The sequence below is a fragment of the Podarcis tiliguerta genome (genome assembly GCF_965153285.1).
Source record: "Podarcis tiliguerta genome assembly, chromosome: 8".
NCBI lineage: Eukaryota > Metazoa > Chordata > Lepidosauria > Squamata > Lacertidae > Podarcis > Podarcis tiliguerta.
In genome coordinates, this window is record NC_139541.1 from 47692305 (window position 1) to 47715660 (window position 23356).

Here is a 23356-nt window from a genome sequence, read left to right on the forward strand (position 1 = left end):
TGTTGACAACAAGTTTCTATACAGCAGGTGGAATTTTCTTTTCTACTTTCATTGCTTTTCTTTTCATCCCACCATCAAAGTTGGTGGAATATTATCTGTTACCCTGGATTATTATATTACCCTGGATTATCTGTTTTGTGGCAGAGCTTTCCTGTGGGGAAAAGACAACCACTCACTGGGCTGCACTTTTTGGAAAAAATTTAAGACAGTTTTGTTTTGACAAGATATTCCAACTGGAAAAATGGTTGCAGGCCCAGTCATCGTTCTCCCCAGTCTGCTACCCCCAGAGAAATGAAAGACAACTGAGACTGGTTATGGATTGAAACAGGCCACAATTTTATTGAATACAGATGAGAGAGGTTTGGCTTGGGCATGGGGCAAGTAAATACTTCCAGCCTGCCTGCCAGAAGTGACGCAATGGTCAATCCACACAGGGGTTCCTAAGACTTACATCAAATAGGGACTGCTGTCTGGGGGAGAGCCGAAGGTCCTAGGCCCCGGCTGGGCATGCAGACATGGCCACTCCCCCCAGATCCCTTTAACGGGATGTCCAGCATCCCAGAATGATATTGCCTCAATGCCCAACCAAGTTGTGATGATTGCTCTGAGGTAGGCAAAACCAACAGGCTGGTGACAATTTGCCTGGTGGACAAATTCCTACCCGGCCCCAGAATACAGTGACCACCTTAGTCACCCTTTCCTCCCATCAGGACAGGAGGCCAATCCTGGGATTCCTTGGGGGAGACTCTGCCGTCAAGCAACACCACGAGGGTGAGTGGACTTCTTTGCCTTGAGTGTCTATTTTGTACGGCGTCAGTTTTGTTTTAAATGTATTTACTTGTGTGTGTGTGTTTAACTGTGTTTATTGAACATCACCTTAAGACAGCTGTATAGAATGTGATGATAATAATATAGATAGCAAAGGCACAGACAGCAGAAGCCAGTGAAGTCACACCTACCCTGGCAGTGGCATTGGTATAAACGGTGTCACCATAGCCGTTGCTCACACCAATGTTAATCCATAAAAGAAAGTTATTGTCTGCTTCTCCAAGTGGAAGGTAAACTGAAGGTAGGACAGGCTCTTGTCCGCAGTGTAGAAGAGAATCTGGAGGAGGGAGGGAGACTGGTTCAGGTGACAGAGTGGGAAACCAATTTTTCCATGACCCGGTTTGACAGCAGCAGCAGCAGGGCATTTCTTGATCCGTGTTAGACTTGGATTGCAATGGCCAGATGCACATTTATTTGTCATTTGTCATTTTCTATTTCTATCCAATGGTTCTAACACAGGGTGGGGTGGGAAGCCTGTGGCCTTACTGTTGTTGCTAGACTACAGTGCCCTACAACTGAGTAGGGAGGGGCAAATTTCTCAGTTTCGGTTTCTCATTTTTCCAGTCTTAAGTTCAGTTCCCCACATTTCCACATCAGCTTGTGATTTATTTTTTAAATTCACCATGAAAGTTCATTTTAGTGTGAATTTCTCCAAATACACACATTTCTTATGCAATTTTGCAAAACAATTGCCCCGATACGACCCATTTCTGAATGTTATTTTCACCTCTACACACTTTAGTAGTAGCTTAGCTACTACAAGCTACTTGTGGACTGTAGAACCTGACCACTTATCATAAGGGTGGGGAACCACAGACCCAGAATCCAAATGTGGCCCTCCAAGCTTCTTTATTTGGCCCTCGAGACTCCCTCTAGGCCACACCCCTTTCCTAGGACACACTTTCTCCTGGCTCTGCTCTGCACCCTCTAGCATACTTTTGCCGGGCTGGGATGTGTCATTGAATTGTGAATGTTTATTTTATTTTATTTGTATGTATGTATGTATGTATGTATGTATGTATGTATGTATGCTATTTATATATATTTTAATGCCTCTTGCTTATCTGGATGGATGCCCAGAATGTGCCTTTTACTGGAATGCAACCTACTGTATAAAAGTAAGAAGCACCCTTTTTGTTACACCACTTCTGCCTCTAACCCCACTAAACACTGGCATACCATCCCTATGAGAGAATTCAGCTACAGAGGTGCCTTCAGTTTGAACATTTGGACCAGAACCAACCTTAGACAAACAGTGAACGCAAGCAGCCACCTCTGACTCTTACTTGTCTCCAGGTAGAAGCAGTATGTGAGTGAGGAGCTGTCAGCTGGGAGGCACTGATCCACCAGACAGGGAGAGTGGCAAGAGATGGAGAAGCTGGTGAGCACTGATCCTTGAGCAGGAGATACAGTACATACTGGGGCTACAGGCGGAGGCACGGTGCTCACAGTATAGGTGTCTTCACCATATTTGTCCTCACTCATAGCTGGCAAATTTAGAAAGAAAACAATTCAAAGGTGAGTTTGCTGTGCTTTGTATACTATTGAGATATAAAAGGAGCACTTGGCTTTTTGGATTAATACTACCTATACATTTTGCTGCACTGCAGCAACACCTGTGTGGTCATGCAGTGGCCATGCTTCACCCTGCCTCCCCACCCCCCAAACCAATCACACCTTAGTGGCAGCATTTATATACAGGCTCCCATCCGTGTCAGCTAGCAGCCATTTTAGAACTCCCAAAATGCATTACCTGGCAATGCCTAGACAACCCCCAGCAGCCATTCCAAATGTTCCCAAAGGTCTGAAAAAGTCCTGAAGAGTTTGTTTCAATGCCCATTGTAGGTTTCATCCTGCAGGGCTTTGAAATATTTGCCATCCTTCGTGCCAGGGAGAACTCTGAACTACACATTTGTTGCTGCTGCTATAATGCTGTTAATAATAGGCCAATCTTCTACTTGAAGATGTCTTGGAAACTTAAATTGGTTAAAAATGTAGCGGCCGTATTACTGGCTGGGGTTCTGTTTAGTTCTTGCATATTCCCTGTTTTAAAACAGCTGCTTTGGTTGCCGGTTCATTTCCAGTCTCAATTCAATGTATTAACAGGTTTAAGGTTTAAAACCTTAAATGATTCAGGCCCCCAAAATCTGAAAGACCACCTCCTTCCCTATAGGGTGGCAGAGGAGACCCTCTTGATTGTTCCACCACCCTCAGAAGTTCAGCAGGCAGGGCATTCTTTGTGGCAGCCCCTAAATTGTGGAATTCCCTCCCCAGAATGCTGAAGCACACCTCTTTTCTCTTGTTTTTGACACCTGAGATGTACCCACCTTATTTCTGTGATTTCTGTGTTTTAAACTGTTTTTAACATTGTCTTTCAATTGTTTTAAACTGCCCTGGGGCCTTTGAGTGAAGGGCAGGTAATTAACAGTAATAAAAACAATACTCAGTAGTGCTTAGAGCAGCTTACAGGTAGAAAACAAACAATGCTCGATAGCATGCAGTATTAAAACTACCACTTGGAAGCAAACAATTACTACTAAAGCCATAGTAAATGCAGATTATCCAAATTCTGGCTCTCCCACCTGTTACTTTAATTCGGAAAGCTTCTCCCTGGGTTTGCAAGAAGGAGCTGTTTAGCACCAACATGGGTGTGCCACTCTGAAGCAAAGTGAGGGAGCTTTGTGGGAAAGCATTCAAGGTACAGCTTGGCGGAAGAGGATTGGGCTGGTGAGGGGAATGAACCACAAGGGAAAGAGAGAGAGAAAGCAGAAGAAACATGGATTAAAACATGGACTTGTGGTCACCTTTCTATTATGTCTAGCAAAGAGACTGTTCTCAAGGTCTTCACCTAGTTCTCAAAGGTAAAGGTAAAGGTACCCCTGCCCGTACGGGCCAGTCTTGCCAGACTCTAGGGTTGTGCGCCCATCTCACTCAAGAGGCCGGGGGCCAGCGCTGTCCGGAGACACTTCCGGGTCATGTGGCCAGCGTGACATCGCTGCTCTGGCGAGCCAGAGCCGCAAACGGAAACGCCGTTTACCTTCCCGCTAGTAAGCCATCCCTATTTATCTACTTGCCCCCGGGGGTGCTTTCGAACTGCTAGGTTGGCAGGCGCTGGGACTGAACAACGGGAGCGCACCCCGCCGCGGGGATTCGAACCGCCGACCTTTCGATTGGCAAGCCCTAGGCACTGAGGCTTTAATCCACAGCGCCACCCACGTTCTCAAACAGCTGCGTTAATATCTCCCCTTTCCCTTTCAAAAGGATAACCAGCTTTTGATAGTCTTGCCTTCTATCTCTAAGGGCGCATCCAGACTGCGGCTGATTTCAGGTCATCTAGCCTCCTCACAGAGAAATCAAAATTTGATTTTTAAAATTTTTTATTAAACCTTGCCCGGGGCAGCAAACCCATCAATGATGCAGTATTTTTTTAAAAAACATTTTATGTAAAACATTTTAAAACAACTGAAAACATGTAAAAACAAAAATAAAAACATAAAACAAATTTAAAAACAGATGTAGCTATATCGTGTGTCTGGATAGGCCTGCTGAAAGATAAAATGGTCATTAAACAGCCAATGCCATCTAATCTCCCTGCAAACAAATCAAGATAAAAGCTCAATAAGCAGGTTGTCTGCTGCTGAACATCCTTCTGATTTGTTTGTCGGAAGGTTACATGATGTTATGTCAAAGCAAATGTCATCTCATACACAGGATGGATCTGTCCATTTCTGTTCTCTCAGTTTTTCATTTTTTACAGTCTTAAAATCTGTTCCCCACATTTCTGCAGCCATTTGTAGATTTCTTTGTAAATAATTCTCATGAAAATTCATTAGCGTTTCAATGCAAATTTCTTCAAATAAACACATTTTTAATGAAGTTTTGCAAGTAATTTTTCCCAGTATATCGAGTTTTTGTAAACATTGTTTTGTTGGGGAACTGCATCATAACATTCAAATAAGTATAAAATTTGAAAAATGACTGTGTTTTGTTTTTCACATTGTTTCAGAAAGTGCAAATTTCATTGATTCAACTTGTGTGTGTGTACAGAATTTCTGACATGGGCAACAGGCTCACCTTTCTGTGGAACGTATAATCTAAGTACCACTTGTACTGCGTAGCCTTTGAGTCTGTCCCCACGGATGCTAGGAGCGTCACGTCTTCAGTAACATTCACTGGTTTGCAGTTCATTTTGCAGCTAGGAGGAAGGCAGGACCTGCAGTTAGCAAGCTCAAGGAACAAGCTAAGGGGAACAAACTGTGCTTGCCTACCAAATGAGCTCTGTGCTTTTGGGTGGAATGATATAATCAATGCTGTGCATCTGTGATACTCAGAACCGGGATTCTCGAATGTCTATCTGTTGAAGAGATCTACTGTTGCCTAGTTGGCTTCCCCAAGCACACCATGTCAGGGTAGCATCTTGCCATCCTTCACCCTCTCCATGCATCTAAGAAAAGAGCCTGGCTGCTGGATCAGGCCAGTGGCCCATCTAGTCCAGCATCCTGTTCTCACAGTGGCCAGACGGATGCCCTAATGGGAAGCCTGCAAGTAGGACCTCAGCACAATGGCACTCTAGTCATTTAAGATTCCCAGCAAGTGGAATTCAGGAGCTTCTGTATGAGGCTTTCACCTGACACTGTCAGAACCTCAGAGCGCAAGGAAATAAATAAAGTGCAGCACACCTGATCTGCAGGCTCAGATCCTGCTTTGCTGTAATGTAGAGGCATTGCTCATCCTGTTTTTCTTCTTTCTCTGGGCTTTTGACTGTAACTTTCACTGTCACTGCAGAGCTGGGAGGAGGTAAGCAAGCCGGTGGGATCCGGATCTCTCTTTGGTCTGTGAGGACGGAATGCTCTTGCACACATTGGTCCCATTCAGGCCAGCAGTAACCTTCAAAGGCAATTTTCAGCTGAATCATTTAAGAGAACCCAGCACCCGGTGTTGTATTTTTATAATTGACACTTTATCCCCGTACAGTGGTACCTCGGGTTACATACGCTTCAGGTTACAAATGCTTCAGGTTACAGACTTCGCTAACCCAGAAATAGTGTTTCAGGTTAAGAGCTTTGCTTCAGGATGAGAACAGAAATTGTGCTCCGGCGGCACGGCAGCAGCAGGAGGCCCCATTAGCTAAAGTGGTGCTTCAGGTTAAGAACAGTTTCAGGTTAAGTACGGACCTCTGGAATGAATTAAGTACTTCACCTGAGGTACCACTGTATATGCATTTTTGTACACATTGTGTGGCTGGAGAACTGCACTGCAAAATCAGAGGTGTCAGAATGTCAAAGGGTAGCTGTGTGAATGTGTGAATTAGGTAAAAGGTAAAGGTCACGGGGATTCGAACCGCCAACCTTCTGATCAGCAAGTCCTAGGCTCTGTAGTTTAACCCACAGCGCCACCCACGTCCCCTGTGAATTAGGTAGGTTCACCTTTAAATGTGAACTGAATCAAACTGATCTCCCAGCCCTAAACTCGGATGAACAACCCAAACACACCAGCTCGCTTAGAACATGAGGACGCTTTCATATACTTTTAAATGGAGAATTCTGGTCACAATTGTAAAGGGGAGAAGGCAGTGTAACACAACATACCACAAGACCAGGTGTAGGTAGAATTAGTGCTGTCATCAGGCCAGCCAAGAATGATTGTTGTGAAGAGGCTGGCATGGCGGCTGGGCTTAATGTAGATCTTGTTTTTCCCTTTGTCATCCTAAACCAGAAATGACAAAGAAAGGTAATTGTCAGAGCAGTTGCATCTTCCATGTGCAAGCAGACACAGAAAAGAGGTAACCAGAATGAACAAGAGGCTGGACCAACTCCCCTATGAGGAAAGCCCCCACAATATCTGGGACTTTTTAGTTGGGGAGGGAGAGTAAGAAGTGGCATGATAAACAAGTGCAAAATTATGCTTGGTGTGAATAAGATGGAGAATACATTAATCTGGGGCTATCCAGTTAAACCAATTGGCAGGGGATTTAGGACAGACAAAAGGAAGTCCTCCTTCACTCAGGACATAGTTGAAGCATGGAATTTTCTCCCACAAGAAGTGATGGCCACCAACGTGGGTGCCTTTAAAAAGGGGGTTGGACAAGTTCCTGAAGGATAATTCTATCAGTGATTACTAGCCAATATGGCTCCACTGTTGGAGGCAGCCTGCCTCTGAATTCCAGCTGCTGTTTGTGAGCTTTCCAGAGGCAGCTGGTTGACCACTGTGGGAACAGGATGCTGGACTAGATGGTCTGATCCAGAAGGGTCTTATTCTTAGGTGTGTTACGTTTTGGGACAGGTTTTCCTTGGTTTAAGTACCTCTCGCCTCCTTGATGTCTGGTGAGAACTTCCTTTTTAAAAACCTTGTCATGATATAAGCCATTATCAGCCCCACATTGCAGACAGGGAATGAAGGCTGGAAGAATAGACATCCCCAAGGCTCCACGGCGACTTCATAGACATGCAGGATTTTTTTAGGCATATATTTTCTTTTATTAACTGGTTTTGTTGGTTGGTTGGTTTTGTCTTTGATGCCATCCTAATAGTTTTGCTGAAGCATAGCCAAACATAAAACGTAGGCTTCAGAACTAACTCCACTTACTTGGGAGTAAGTCCCATTGAGTTCAGAAGGACTTCCCTCAGAGTAGACATAGGTGGGATTGTAGCCTCAATAAATACAGTGGCTTATACGGCACATTGGTCCTACTCCAAGTAGACCCACTGAAATTAATGGACACGACTAGGTAAAGGTAAAGGTACCCCTGCCCGTACGGGCCAGTCTTGACAGACTCTAGGGTTGTGCGCCCATCTCACTCAAGAGGCCGGGGGCCAGCGCTGTCCAGAGACACTTCCGGGTCACGTGGCCAGCGTGACATCACTGCTCTGGCGAGCCAGAGCCGCACACGGAAACGCTGTTTACCTTCCCCCTAGTAAGCGGTCCCTATTTATCTACTTGCACCCGGGAGTGCTTTCGAACTGCTAGGTTGGCAGACGCTGGGACCGAACAATGGGAGCGCACCCCGCCGCGGGGATTCGAACCGCCGACCTTTCGATCGGCAAGCCCTAGGCGCTGAGGCTTTTACCCACAGCGCCACCCGCGTCCAATGGACACGACTAACTTAGATTTATTCATGTCACTGGATCTACTCTGAATACAACTTACCTGGATACAACCCAACAACAGCGCAATCAAATGCATGCTTTCTTAGAAGTAAGTCCCACTGTGTTCAATGGGGATTACTCTCAGGCAAGAGGGCATAAGGTATCAGCTTGAATAAATCCGGTGTCTTAACCATGTCATCACATTAAGAAGAAAGAAAAGCCGTTCATTAATCCCTGTGAAATATTTTCAAAAGGATTTTTTCCGTTATTTTCATTCGTTCTTTTAATAGATACTCACAACTCTTTTTTCACCATTTACATTGGACTGTTCTTTGTCCTCAAGAGGATCTGTTGAACACAAAGCATAAATCAGAAGGCTTCAATAGCACCTGCAAATGCCATGCTGACCTTTTCTGTATAAATCAAGGTTATTTTCCCAGGTCTGTGTAAAAGTTACACAGCAATTGGTAGAAATTGCTCCCCAAAGCATCACAGTGTATAAGGATTCAGTTTGTTCATGGGAAGGAGAGAGACAGACTTCATTTATCAGGGCCTCATGCTGCCTCGTACTAAGCACCCAGCTGTTCCATCTGGTCCCATGTCTCCATTATATGGAATCTATGCCAAATGCAAAGGGGGAGGAGCAACCCTTTTCAACCAGTGTGTTGAGGGTGGGCCCTACCATAAGGCTTGGGGTGGAAACCTTTTCCAGCCTGTTGGCTACATTACCTTGTTAGGAACCTATGTGATAGGTGATGTATGTGTGTGCAAGAAACGGGGGGGGGGGCGGGCGGAGAGAGAGAGAGAGAGAGAGAGAGAGAGAGAATGGGAACATTGGGAGTGTCAAATCAAACCAGAAGTGAAACCAGAGATGGTTCCCCAGGGATATGTTACCAACTGCAGGAGTTCTTGTTGGTTTGTCCTCTGATTACCGTACTTTTCCGTTTTTAAGACTAGGGTTTTTTTACTTTAAATTAAGGTTAAAAATCTGGGGGCGTCTTATGCAGAGATAGTGCATATGCCCATCTTCTAAATTTGGGGTCCCCAAAAGTAGGGGGCGTCTTATACACGTAAAAATACGGTATGTACAGTGGTACCTTGTTTTAAGAACAGTCCAGTTTAAGAACAATTTGGTTTACAAACTCTGCAAAACCAGAAATAGTGTCTTGGTTTGAGAACTTTGTCTCAGTCTAAGAATGGAATCCGAATGGTGGAAGGGCACCGGTGGCGGGTGACCTTATTAGGAAAAGCGTGCCTCGGTTTAAGAATGGTTTTGGTTTAAGAAGTCTGTGGTGCCCTCTCATCAAAAGGATACCAAATCCTGTAATGCTGTTCTTGTGACTTCTTACCATTTGGAAGTGGGAAGCACACAACAGTATGAATAAAATGCAAAGGAAAAGAAGAAGTATAATTTAAAAAGTATGATTGCTCTTCGTTTTATGAAGTCATCATTTGGCATAATCAAGAGCCTGCTATTACCTTCTTTGTGAGAACTGTTAGATGAGACGATTACAGTTCCTGCCTCAGTGCTCATGTTCGAGAAGGCATTAACAGCAAACACTTTGACCTGGAAGGTACCTGGAAAGAAGACACGGGAAAAGGTAAATAAGGGTGAATAAGAAGCTGGGAACCAAAGATCCACGGAGCCAGACAGATTAAGGGGTGAGACTTGTTAGGGCAGGTGCAAAGTCTATTGGTGCCAATCAGGGAAGGGTACCACCTTGTAAAAAGGGGGTGGGAACATGGATGCATGTGGCTTGATGGACAAAAAATGGAGCCAAAAATATTAGTACAAGACAAGTCCCTTTCACACATAATTTTATAGCACTTTGAGTGAACAAGGTGCTTTAATTTATCTGATATCTATATCTGTTATTTATGAATGTATCAACGTAGTCCTCTTGGCAATGCACAACAATTTAGTAAAAAAAAAATGAATTAAAACACAAATCAAATATCTCATCCCTTGGAACAGTGAGGGGGGCCATACATCAGAGGTACAGCATCTGCTTTGCAAGGTGAGGGCTCCAATTTCAATCCCTGGCATCTCTGGGTAGGGCTGGCGAGAGAATACTGTGCTAGAAGGACCTGTGGTCAGACTCATTATAAGGCAGCTTCCTATGCAACATCTGGAGGGCCACAGGTTCTCCATTCATAAGATTGGGCTTTGGTTTCATCCAGCTGGGTTCTTCTTATCTTCCGTCCCAAATACTGGTCTTCTGACCAGTTTCAGGGCCAGCCTCGGTTTTGGGGGTCCCCTTGTGCCAGATGCCCCTGGTGGGCCCAGTCCTCCTCCTTGCTGTTGCTCACTTACTTTCCTTCAGCCACACAGAGGGAAAGGGGATGGGAGCTCCTCCTTCTCACCCCCATGTGGTGTATGTATGGTACACTGCAAAGTCCCCCTTCCCTTCTCTTTCTCTCTCATTTTTCATACTTTTAAAAGAAGACTCATCTAGCTCAGTTACACATTTGTGCTTTTGTGTGGAAGTACCTTCAGACTTCACTGGGATGCTGTAGGTCTCGGCTTCTCCTTTGGTGTAGTCCTTCAAGTGGGAAAAGGTCTCATTCAGCCCGGTCACCTCAAACCTCAGTTTCTCAGGAGACCCACGACCTACAGAGACTTTTATCTCTAGATCTTCTCCTAAAACCACAGAGTGGGAGCTCAATATGGCCTGAAGACCAGAGATTGCTTCGACTAAATGAACCGTCAGGATTTCTGAAACGTCTGCTTCTGTGGTGTTGCTGGACGCAACTATTTCAAGATGATGTACGCCAGGACCAATCAGCCGTTGGGATGCGCCATCCAGGGTGAGATTGTGAGGAGTAATTCCTTCCTTCACCCTGGACTCCATCAGTGTTTTGTTATCAGCCAGCACGGTATAGGTCACTCCACTACCTGAAAAGGAAAAATGGTTTCCGAAATGTGGTGTAAATTATATCTCGTTTCGCATCCTTTTGCAAAACATTTAAAACATTTATTTTATGTACTAAATACTGTATCAGTTTATTTACCGTAATACTATAGCAATGTGGTTTGTTTACTTATTTGGCACCATCCATGTGCATGGCATTACAAAAGAATCAAATATAAAAATAATAAAACCGATTAAAAAGAAAGCAGAGGCAGATGTCAAACACAGCAGCACTCAAACAAGTCAAAAAACCAATCCATAAAATTTACAGTTTTAAATGACAGAAATCAGCTACAACATGCCTTTGGGAATAAAACTGTTTTCAACACCTGTCTAAAATGGGAAGTCAATGGACCTTACCTGGTTGGAGAACCACATTTCAAAATTTGGAAAAGTGTTAATTTCAAAGGAAGACTGTGCTTTGGGACGTGTATGGTTTAAGAAAGTCTGAATTACATGGATTTGCCTTCAAATGCAAACTGAATTGAATTTCTCCCTAAGCATGAAAGGTGTTTTGTTTTTTAAAAAGGACAATTCCAGCAGAAGTCTCTCCTATGTGCTCTGAAACTACATTGTTCAAACTACTATTGATCTGCAAAAGAATATATAAACAAAAACAAAGTGATGGCTCTGACCTCCATTAAGTTCCACTTGAATCCATAACACCTCTTCATAAAGAGTCCTGCAATGTGAAGTGTTCCCTACTTCATATTTGCTGAAGCACCCGGTCACCAAAAGCTCATCCATTTTGTCTTGCACGGTGATCAGTTTCTGAGCTGTGACGTGCCACTCGCTGGTTGTGCACTCCACAAAGATGGTGAATTCGCCAGGAGATGTGAAGCGATGGGTCACATTGCTAGACAGGCTTGAGGTGCATAATGGAACATGTTAGACGCCAAACCTGCAACAAAATGTTGCCGCACGAGTGCTTCTGTTTAGGGTTTTAGTCAACCAGCAACCACACCCTGTTCCACAATAATCCATTCCATTCTCCAACAATGCTCATACATGCATTTTTCAAGCTAAAATTGCAGCATTTAAAGCATTCATTTCATTCTTTTGCTGTGGCATTGGAAAGCCTTGCTCTCTCTTCTACCTAGAACAGTGTGTTTCAGTCTGAGAGCCAGGGGGCAACCACTGACCCTCAGTCCACTTTCAGGTGGGCCTCAGTACTGCAGCCTGCCCACTCGGTCCTGCTTGTGCTGTGGCCTTTGGGCTGAACTGATGCCAGCACCACACCTGGCACAAGCAGAATGCAGGCTAGGGCCGTCTTACCCATAGACACTACAGGTGCAGGGCGCCTGGGTGCCGGGCTCTCAGGGGCACCAGGACAAGAGTCCGGGGCCTGAGAGTTGAGTCCGGGGAAGAGCCCATCCGTCGGTCGGAGTGTTGCGGCAGGCTCTTCTGCGGGCAGCTTTGCGCCGAAAGTTCGGGGGCGACCTAGCCATTGAGATGCTGAAGCGGCTGGCCAGCTCTGCCCTCCTGCGGGCCTGGGCAACCTGGGGGCGGGCACTAGGAGGATCTTTGCACCCCAGCACTGCATACGCTTAAGACAGCCCTGATGCAGGCATATGTGGGAGCCCCTTAGAGACATGAGATATAGCATGCTGTGGCATGCAAAGCTAGAGGGGAATGAAATAGAGGAAATGGATGGCAGACAAGCAGAGAAGCCAGAGAAGTGTGAGAGAACAAAAGGGAAGAGTGGGAAGGAGGGAGGTGAATGGGTCAGGCAGACCAAGGCAGAGGAAAAGGAGAGCTGTTTGGAGCTGCTACTGCACCTTCTGGCCCCTCCACTTCACTCTCACATCCCAGTCATCCTTCTTTCCAGCCCCTTCACTTTATACCCTTCTGATGTTCCAGGGGCTGCATGCTGGTGGTGGGCTTGACCAGAAGTAAATGTGGGTGGAGCAGTGGAAGGGACTCTTTGTACAGGAGGGTACATTACAGCCATGGAAAAGCAAGATGTCTCGACAAACATACACCATTCCAATTGCATCCAGGCAAGGAAGATGAGGTCTGACAGCTCAAAGACACATCCCAGTCAGAGGTAAGGTCCGGGGTGATGGGGAGAGAACCAGCTGGGTAGTCCTTAAGGGATTTAGTCCCCAAGCATGAGGTTCTGCTCTCCAGATTTGGGGCATAACTGACAACTTGAAAGGTGTCTTCAATCATCACCATCATCAAATAAGAAAGCAGCAAAACCTTCACTTCCTCATCGCCTGGCTGCAAAAACTTACGTTGGAGGGTAGTATGGATCAATAGTGTTTCCGTCTCCGGTGCTAATGATGCAGGAGAGATTGCCAGAATAAGGAGAGAGGAGCCACTTCACTGATATGGTGACGTTTTCAAAGATAAAGCTTTCCTCCGTCACAGCCAGTCGCAAGCCTGTAAAATAGTGCACATAATAATAGCACCTCTCTGCATCCTTGGAGAGGTCATGCGGGTGAAATTGCCTTGTACCGAATGAGACTGCACTGGTCCATCTAGGTGCAAGTTGGGAGATGCTTCTCAACCTGCTGGTGGTACCTGTGGGTAGAGAAAGTGCTGCTGCTTACCTTCCATGCAGTGGTATTGAACGGACAGGTAGCTTCCCAAACTTGGACAAGGATCTCCAAAGAAGGTCCCATCAGCTGCCACTTGGCATGCTTGGAGTCCATGGCACTGCCCTGCAAGGTTTGATGCAACAGCATGTCATTTTCGCTAATATAATGATTTTCAATGTACACTTTACCACAATGTGTGCATTATAGGGACGCAGGTGGTGCTGTGGGTAAAACCTCAGCGCCTAGGACTTGCCGATCGTCAGGTCGGCGGTTCGAATCCCCGCAGCAGGGTGCACTCCCGTTGCTCGGTCCCAGCGCCTGCCAACCTAGCAGTTCGAAAGCACTCCCGGGTGCAAGTAGATAAATAGGGACCGCTTACTAGTGGGAAGGTAAACGGCGTTTCTATGTGCTGCGCTGGCTCGCCAGATGCATCTTGTCACACTGGCCACGTGACCCGGAAGTGTCTGCGGACAGCGCTGGCCCCCAGCCTTTTAAGTGAGATGGGCGCACAACCCTAGAGTCGGACACGACTGGCAGGGGTACCTTTACCTTTACCTTTATGCATTTTAAATGCATTACTTGGCTAGAGAACAGGATTGCAGAACTTGGAGAAGTGTGGATTTTGAAAGTTGGCTGCGTTTCACTTAGCACCTTGCCTTGCCACATAGATTTGCCTTTAAATGCACACTGAATCAATTTTCTCCCCCATCTGTGTTCAAAGCACTGAAGTCCCCTAAGCCTTACCTGCAACTTCATCCTTTACACTTATCCAGCTACATTCCTCTTCGACATCAAACTGTAGGGGAGTCTCTAGCACACAGAAGTGAGGTGTTTTCCGTCCATAGAAGCTTTCTCCAATCTGAATTACTTCTCCTGAGCCACACTGCACTGTGGCATTGAAGTTGTCGCAGGCAATGCTGTGGCCTGATTCTGTGCACATGCATACAAGAAACACCATGAGTGTGTGGCATTGTTGGCTAAAGACACAGCCCACTTAAAAGCAAGTATACATGAGGCCATCACCATTAAAGCAAACACACATAGAACCATCATCATTAAAAACAAAGATAGTTTTAAAATAGTGATCTGTGGGATTGTGGAAATTTAAACGGGTTTAAAGCTGACCATTTTTAAAAATGCGTTCAATCCTGGAGAAAAGCACACTAGCATTATTTTTCCTCTTAACCCTTCCCTGCCCCAGATGACAAATCCCATGCCTTTACTTTTCCCAAAAAGTTGAGTGGGAATTTCATAGAGTTGAGAGCACTTCCAGAATGATCCTCAAGGTGGCATGAATAAGACTCAGAAAAGAAGCAGGAGAGAAAATTCTAGCAACCACGAGTGAGACCTGCAACAAGATGTTGCAGTGTAAAATGCAACAAACCTTTTTCAGGATGCCTCATCCCACATCCCCTGCAGCCCCTGATTTGGGTGAGGGGTTCTTCAGAAATCATTCAAGTGGCCACTGACCAAGCTCACTGAATGGGACTCCATCCTTCTTTTGTGCTTCTCCAAGCCCCCGGGGTCACCTGAGCATGCTGAAATGGCCCTGATTTGGCCCATTACTGCTGGCACTCCCTACTTGAGTTCATTATTGGAGAAAATGAGAGCATGGTATTGTGCACACACTGAAACTGCTAATAAACATATTTAAGGGAATAGCACTAATCAAGCGAGCTATAAATATACATTCTCAAATGCATGGCTTAGGTTGCATTACACAGGACAGCCTTCTATTTTAAGTGTCCTATGTTACACCTATAATTATAAATAAGCATATGTGTTTTGCTGCAGGTCTGTGTTCTGTGCAAATCTTGTTTTTTAACTCTTTTGGGGTGATGTGTGGTGCAAGTAGTTACCCTTGAGTTCAGGACCTCTTACCAAACTCGCAAATAAAGTCAAACTCCTGGCTGCAGTTCTCTGTTACACCCCAGTCATAGCCGGCGTTTTTCAGGATATAGCCACATGACGATGAGAGGACGGAAGGCAGGTCTTGGTGCCACTTGCTGTAGGTGATATTCGAGGTATCGAGCCAAACCATGGACCCTGCGTGGAAGGAAGCTGCATCGTGAGTGCACATGCCTCTCCTGCTTGAACAACTGGGATGAGTGAATCTGCCAATTTATGTTTCTCTCAGTTTCTCCTTTTTCCAGTCCTGAATTCAGTTTAGCACATTTCTGCACGAGTTTGCAATTTTTTAAAAAATCACAAAAAATTGTCAGCATTCTAGTGCATTTTTCCTAGCGAGCAATTTTCCTCAATATAATGCATTTTTGTATGTTATCTTCACTGTTATGTGCATTTTCTGAGGGGTTTTCTTTTCTTTTCAATTTTAAAATTCAACCATTAAAACCAGAAACTTACCTTAAGAAAATAAGATGAAAGTGGAAATATCCAGTATTCTGCATTTTCCATTAGTTAGATATTGATTGTGGGAGGTGGTCACATTTTTGCATATCTTATGGGTTCAGCTCATATAGGACTATGTCGCCGGGACTCAGCTGGCTAATATTTCATCAGTAGTACAGTGAAAAAAATCTTAGCGTAATTTAATCCACTGACATCCAGCATGCTTGTTTATTACATTTTTACTCCACCTTTCTTCCAAGGATCTCAAGATAGCAACATAACAATCTCCTCAGCCCTTATTTTATCCTCAAAACAAACCTGTGAGGAAGGCTAGGCTGAAAGAGTGTGACTGGCTGCCCCAAGGCAACCCAACAAGCTTCATGGCTCAACAGAGATAGGAACCAGAGTCTCCACAGTCTTGGTCTGGTACACTAACCAAGGTGTAGCCAACCATGGTGCTCTCTAAATCATAAAAATCATAGAGTTGGAAGGGACCCCAAGGGTCGTCTAGTCCAACCCCCTGCAGCATGGCCAATGGCCAAGGGTCATGGGAGTGTAGTCAGCAACATCTGGAGGATTCCAGATTGGCTACCCCTGTTCTAAACTCTGAACCAGGAGTGAGACACCTATGGCCCTGAATATGCTGTCAGACTCAAAATCCCATCAGTCCCAGCCAGCACGGCCAATAGTTAGGGATTATGGAAGTTATAGTCCAACAACATATTTAGGACCACAGGTTCCCCACCCCTGCACCGCACTATGCTAGCATGTCCCCCCCACCACTCAACATTTCACAAAACAGGGATTCTGTTTTTCCCTACCTTCAGTAGTTTCATTGGAGGAAGAACTGTAGGTTATGCCGATCCACCATTCGTTGTCCTCAGAGATGTGCTCCTGCAGAAACATCTGGGTTTCTTCATTTTTAATGAAGACCAGGTGGCCCCCTCCTCTCTCACACCAGCTCTGGGCACTCGTGAAAGTGCGCTGGAGCCTCACAAACTCATAGCATGAGCTATTGAAAGCCACTTGGTATTTTGAACATGGTATACCCTCCACAAGGGAGAAATCCTCTGCAGTAGAACTGACGGCAAGAGGGATGATGAGGCTTATGATGAGGAGCTTCATGTTCGATTCAGCAGCTTACCAAGTCCTGTTTTGGGACCGATGCAGCCCACCACTCTTTTTGACCTTTTCTGCAGATATTTGGGGTGTCATTCTACTCTGGCATATGCTCTTCTCGCCTCAACCTTCCCTTCCCTGGAGAATACTAGCAATGGCTCTGCGGAATAGCTTGCTCCCAATAAACAAAGGTTATTGCACAGGGGAAAACGTTTTTTTCTTAATGCCAAGATGTGCCAATGGATATGAGACAGGCCATTGTACAATTGTTCAAATAAAGACGGTATACACAGTGGGCTTTAATTTATAGCCTTTCATGTGAGTAGAGAAGATTACTTTGATATATACACCCACTGGACATATGGCAACCAAAGATAAAGGACCCTGTAAAAGAAGCTATTGTACCTTAGCAGCTGGGCATTCAACCTCAAAATAACCATTTAGAAACTCAGAAAGCTGGTGCACCATAATAATCAGACAGAAATTCTGTATCTGCAATGAAACATTGGGGTTGTGTTTTTCCATTCAGTATGTGAACCAGGGCATGCACTAGAGAAGGGGGCATCCATCCATGTTGGTTTCCTGTTTTTTCCCCTCAATTAGTATCAGTTTTCCACATTTCCACATTGGTTTACAATTTTATTTATTTTGAAGACCTCATGAAAATTCATCAGCATTTCAGTGCAAATTTCTCATGAAATACACATTTTATATGCAATTTTGCCTAATATTTTCCATGCTATTTTCACTATCAATGCTTCACCCCAGTATATGCATTTTTGTTTTATTTTATAATATTTTTATTGGTTTTTACACATATTTTCCAGCATATCATTCTTTTAAACATCATTTCAAAATATTTGGCTATCACAGCCTAAGATTTACCAGAAGTCCTTAACTTTCTTACATTCCCATCACATATGGTAAAAAGTACCCTCCTTTTCTTTACACAGTATATGCATTTTTGTACATATTACCTGGGTGAAGACCTGCACGAAATTCAGAGAAGTGTGGATTTTGAGAGACGGCTGCAATAAGCTTGTTCTGCAGGCTTTGCTTGATGGACTGGGGGAAAGACATTTTTTTCCCCTGATCCCAGTTATAAATGTGGTAGAGATGTATTGGCCAGTGCCCATGAAATTACCAGCACCAGTGAGGAACTAGACAGTCCATCAAACGCATACGGAGAGGGATAAAATTCAGTTGTCAACCCAACATTCAACTTGTGTATGTGTGGGTTTTTTGTTTTTATATATATAAAAAAACCTTTGCTTTTGATTACCATCTTTTGATTTTCAAAAGATGGACTCACACTGAGATAGGAAATGTATCGTGCTATATGGCTTTCAGCCTCTGACATACTGGTACTGGCAAGTACTGGTATTTACAATAAATACTCTGACCTTGCCTTGATAACTAGCCTAGTGGTTTTTACCAGACCTGTCATCCTAACAGAACATGCTTCTGTGATGCTAAGCTCTCATAATGTCTTTATAGCTGTGATGCTCCTAACCGGTTTCGCAGCTGGCAACTTAGGTGGGACTGCTAAATGCTTGATCAGCCTTCTGTGATTATCATAATGCAATGTCTGCTGAGGGATGGAATCAAGGCCTGCTGCACAGACACCCCAGAGTCTAACTCTGCAGAAGCCTAAATCTACCCTAATTGAGCTTGCATGGGTACATCTAGCATGGGTCATGCTTCCCTTCATTTCTCTAGCTTTCCAAAATTTAGAATATACGATCACTGGAGCACCAAAAATTAGGGAAGAGGCAGGATGGTGGCCATTAGTCAGCACTTCCTTTTTTTTTTTGGTGGCAAATCTTATTTTCTTCTCAGAATATCCTGGAATGACAAAATGTCCAAGATATTCTGGAAAAATAAAATGATGGCTCCTGGGAGTCAGCAACTAAAAGAAGCTTTCCATACCCAAAGGATTAATAACTGAGATCCTTTTTTCATATTACATATGTCTCTATCCTTTCAAGAAATCACCCCCTTTGATATGCAACTGTGTGAGTTGACTCTTACACAGAACGAGCATTTTTTCAGGATGTAACACCTGTTGATCTGAAATCATTTACTCCAAATAGTCCCAAAGAAATTGTCCCAGGATGGTGCCTCATTCCCCACAAGTTCTTATTATACTTTACGGCCTCTTGGCTCATGGTATAGACTGCCCTCAATGGAAGGACTGTCTCACGCCACCCCGTTCCAGCCAGCTCAAAAGGGCATAAGAGGACAAAGGGACTTTAAGGTAAAGCATTATATTGTAAGTCACATCACAGTACACAGGCATGCATTGTTTAGCTGGTGGACTCCTGGTATGTTTTTCATTATGTTCCCTTAGCCAGAAGGGGCCATAGCTCAGTGGCAGAACACACGCTTTGCATACATAAATGTTTTGGGTCAGCTCCTGGTGTATCATGTAGGTTGTGAAAAACACAAAGGAGAAACACTCCTGGTCTGAGATGTCAAGGAAGAAGTCCTGGACAGACTCCGTTTAAGGCAGCTTCATATGTTCCATATGTTCCTGGAGGCAGGCAAATGTTGTCTCCATCTTCAAAATGGGGGGAAAGAAGACCCAGGTAACTACCGACTGGCCAGCTTGATGCTGATACCAGAAAAGGTCTAGAACAGCTAATTAAACAATTGGTGTGTGAGCACTTAGAAAAGGATTTTGTGATTACTAAGACCCAGAATGGGTTTCTCAAAAACAAGTTGTGGCAGACGAATCTCATTTCTTTGACAGAGTTACTAGCTTGATGGATCAGGGGGATGCTGTAGGCATAGTGTATCTTGATTTCAGTACGGCTTTTGACAAAATCCCTCATGATAGTATTGCTGAGAAGCTGGTAAAATGTGGGCTGGACAAGATAACTGTTAGGTGGATTTGTAGCTGTTTGACTGACCGAACCCAAAGAGTGCTCATTAATGGATGCTCATAATCCTGGAAAAAAGTGACAAGTGGGATGCCACAGGGTTCTGTCCTGGGCTTGTTGTTATTCAACATCTTTATAAATGACTTGGGTGAAGGAATTGAGGGGATGTTAATAAATCTGACACCAAACTGGGAGGGGTAGCTAATGCTGCAGAAGACAGAATCAGGATTCAAGATGACCTTAACAAATTGGAGAACTGGGCCAAAACTAACAAAATGAATTTCGGTAGGAACAAATGTAAGGTTTTACATTTAGGCAGGAATAACCAGCTGCATTAAATATAAGATGGTAGACACCTGGCTTGCCACTAGGACATGTGAAAAGGGTCTGTGGTCTTCGTAGACCACAAGGTTTGTTGTTGTTGTTTAGTCGTTCAGTCGTGTCCGACTCTTCGTGACCCCATGGACCAGAGCACGCCAGGCACTCCTGTCTTCCACTGCCACCCGCAGTTTGGTCAGGTTCATGTTCGTAGCTTCGAGAACACTGTCTAACCATCTCATCCTCTGTCGTCCCCTTCTCCTTGTGCCCTCCATCTTTCCCAACATCAGGGTCTTTTCCAGTGAGTCTTCTCTTCTCATGAGATGGCCAAAGTATTGGAGCCTCAGCTTCACGATCTGTCCTTCCAGTGAGCACTCAGGGCTGATTTCCTTAAGAATGGATGCGTTTGATCTTCTTGCAGTCCATGGGACTCTCAAGAGTCTTCTCCAGCACCATAATTCAAAAGCGTCAATTCTTCGGCGATCAGCCTTCTTAATGGTCCAGCTCTCACTTAACCACAAGGTTAACAGCAGCTAATTCTATTCTAGGCTGCATCAACAAATGTATAGTATCCAGGACAAAGGGAAGTAATAGTTCTGCTCTATTCTGCCTTGGTCAGAACCCACATGTAGTACTATGTTTAGTTCTGCGCTCCACAGTTTAAGAAGGGCATTAACAAGCTGGAACATGTGCAGAAGAGGGTGACCAAGGTGATCAACAGTCTGAAAACAAACCCTTATGGGGGAGTTGGGTATGTTTAGCTTGGTAAAGAGGAGACTGAGAGGAAATATGATAGCCGCCTTCAGATATCTAAAGGGCTGTCACATAGAGGATTGAGCAAGCTTGTTTTCTCCTGCTCTGGAGGATAGGACCTGAACAAATGGATACAAGTTACAAGGATTGAGATGCCAATGAAACATCAGAAAGCATTTTCTGGTGGTAAGAGCTGTTTGACAGTGGAATGGACTCCCTTGGAAGGTGGTGGACACTCCTTCATTGGAGGTTTTTAAACAGAGGTTGGATGGCCATCTGTCATTGATGCTTTAGTTGAGATTACTGCATTGCAGGTGTTTGGGCTAGATGACCTTCAGGGTTACTTCCAACTCTACAATTTTATGATTCTGTTATTCTACTAACCATTAGCCACACCATCCCTGAACGTTGGGCATGTTGGCAGAGGCCGATGAGAGTTGTTGCTCTTGTTTTTCTTGTAGGAGAACAGTCATAGCTCAGTGGTTGAGCCTTGCAGGTAAAACTCCCCTGCAGTGTTAGTGTTGACAGTTCAGAGCTAGAAAACCCAACTTGATATAAGGCAGCTTCCTATATCCCTCTATGCAAAAGTGGGCAATATTTGTGGTTCCCCATGCCCCCAGATGATGTTTAGTTACAACTCCCACCATCCTTTACCATTGGGCATGTTGACTTGGGCTGATTGGAGTTGAAGTTGAACAATAGAAGGAATGCACCACTTTGGCTATTCCTGCTGGAGGGGAAGGACTGTGACTCAGTGAGAGAGCACCTGCTTTACAAAGAAAAGGTCCCAGGTTCACTCTCCAGCATCTCCAGACAGGGGTGGAAATGTCCTGTCTGAAACCCTGAAGAACCACTGTTATTCATTGTAGACAATAGTGAGCTAAATGATCCAATGGACTGACTCACTATAAGGCAGCTTTCCATGTTAGCTAACCAAAAGGAAACTAGGTTAATCCATCCGCCTAAGGAGAGGATCAGAAAAGGTACAGACAGCTAAGGAGACTGATAGTAGCAGTTTTCATTTTTGCATGTTCCCATTCACCCAAATGTCCCCCTTGCCCTCCACTTCCAAGGCACTGTGCTGAAACGTGTCCCCTTTTTCTGGCAAAGAGATTTTCTTGATTCCTCAAAGCTCATTTCACAATATACATTCTTCTGTATTGTATAAGCTGAGTCAGCTGCTCCAGCTAGTGCTGTCACAAGGTTATTGAGGTGTTTATCTTAATTGGTAAGATGTAATAAACCTTCCCTTGATAAGCTATCTTGACTGGGTACAAAAAACAACACATTCTCAGTACATGCACCCAAAGTTAGCAACGGTAGGTTAGGCTAGGAGACTGTGGCTGACCTGAGCCCACCTAGTGAACTTCGTGGCTGAGTGGTCTCCCAGCTCTAGACCAGGCATGGCCCAAATCCATTTTGGGGGCCTAATCCGGCCCGCCAGTCAGTTAAATCCATCCCCTGTGGCAGATTATTTCCTGGGTTAAAAAACCTCAACAACTTAAATCTCAAAAAAAGGTCAACAACTTTGGTTGGCCCTTTGGTCAGCCCTCACGGCCCTTCATCAAATCTGGCCCTCTTTTGAAAAAAGTTTGGACACCACTGTCCTAGACACATACCCTCAAAGTGTGGCAAATAAATAAATAAATAAATAAATAAATAAATAAATAAATGTTGCTTAGCTGTTTATTGAAAGATTCAAGAGCTTCATAAATATACGATTTGTTTACTAAAGAGCTGTTCTTGTGACACTTGTGGGTGGAATGAGTACATGCTTGGAGAGCAGAGTGGCTGCAGCTAGGGTTTCACATGGGTTTGTTTGAAGGTTTGAAGAAAGCCTATGTGTGTTCAAGCATTCCACTCTGGAAGGCAGGATGGCCCTGAATACCATTTGTTCAGCATCACACATGGGGAGAGTTGCATTCAGGTCCTGCTTGCGGGCTCCCCATAGGCATCTGCTTGGCCCCTGTGAGAAAAAGATGCTGGACTAGATGAGTCTTTGGCCTGGTTCTGCAGGGGTCTTCTGGTGTTCTTAAGCGGACGCACAGAAACCTCTCAGCAAAATCAGGAACCTTGGATCAGCCCTCAGCTATTAAATACACTTTTACTTTATTGCCAACAGGTATCACGTCCGCAAGGCAATCTCTAACAATGATAATGGTTAGACCTTGCATCTCCTGGCACAAGGAGATAACAACTCCCAATCAATTCAGTGAATATATTGCTATGTTCTGAACTTACCAATTTTGCTGTTGCATCTGCTGGCTCATAACACACTGCCCAGGCTGATTCATATATGCATCAAGCTTGCTAATACTTTTATTTACAGACCCTGCTTTTACTACGGAATTATGCAGTTTTAAGTGCATTTGATAAGAGAGCCACGTTTAAAACAGTTAAGTCTCCTCTGCTCCATACAGCAACAGAGATAAATGGCAGGTTCAAAGGTAGCTAGCTGTTACCTGTTGTCATGTAACTGCTGTTGACTATGATAAATAGAAGAAGAAATGAACGAGTAAGACCTGCAGTAAAATGTTGCAGTGTGGTGTACTCCTGCTCAGATTTCC

At 44.5% G+C, this 23356-nt stretch overlaps 1 protein-coding gene across 1 annotated transcript in view; it reads right to left on the reverse strand.

Annotated features, from left to right (window-relative positions):
• Positions 1-16749, reverse strand: part of LOC310683086 (polycystin-1-like protein 2) — a 47023-nt gene extending 30274 nt beyond the window's left edge. Inside the window, exons 1-15 of the mRNA XM_083452609.1 lie at positions 16539-16749; positions 15250-15414; positions 14113-14298; positions 13381-13491; positions 13063-13210; positions 11461-11690; positions 10405-10809; positions 9393-9491; positions 8212-8261; positions 6417-6534; positions 5508-5715; positions 4903-5023; positions 3411-3552; positions 2115-2315; positions 960-1105 (exon numbers count right to left, since the gene is read on the reverse strand). Coding sequence (XP_083308735.1) covers positions 960-1105; positions 2115-2315; positions 3411-3552; positions 4903-5023; positions 5508-5715; positions 6417-6534; positions 8212-8261; positions 9393-9491; positions 10405-10809; positions 11461-11690; positions 13063-13210; positions 13381-13491; positions 14113-14298; positions 15250-15414; positions 16539-16623 — 2415 coding nt within the window. The 5' untranslated portion in view covers positions 16624-16749. The remainder of the gene's footprint in view (positions 1-959; positions 1106-2114; positions 2316-3410; positions 3553-4902; positions 5024-5507; positions 5716-6416; positions 6535-8211; positions 8262-9392; positions 9492-10404; positions 10810-11460; positions 11691-13062; positions 13211-13380; positions 13492-14112; positions 14299-15249; positions 15415-16538) is intronic.
• Positions 16750-23356: the final 6607 nt, after the last annotated feature.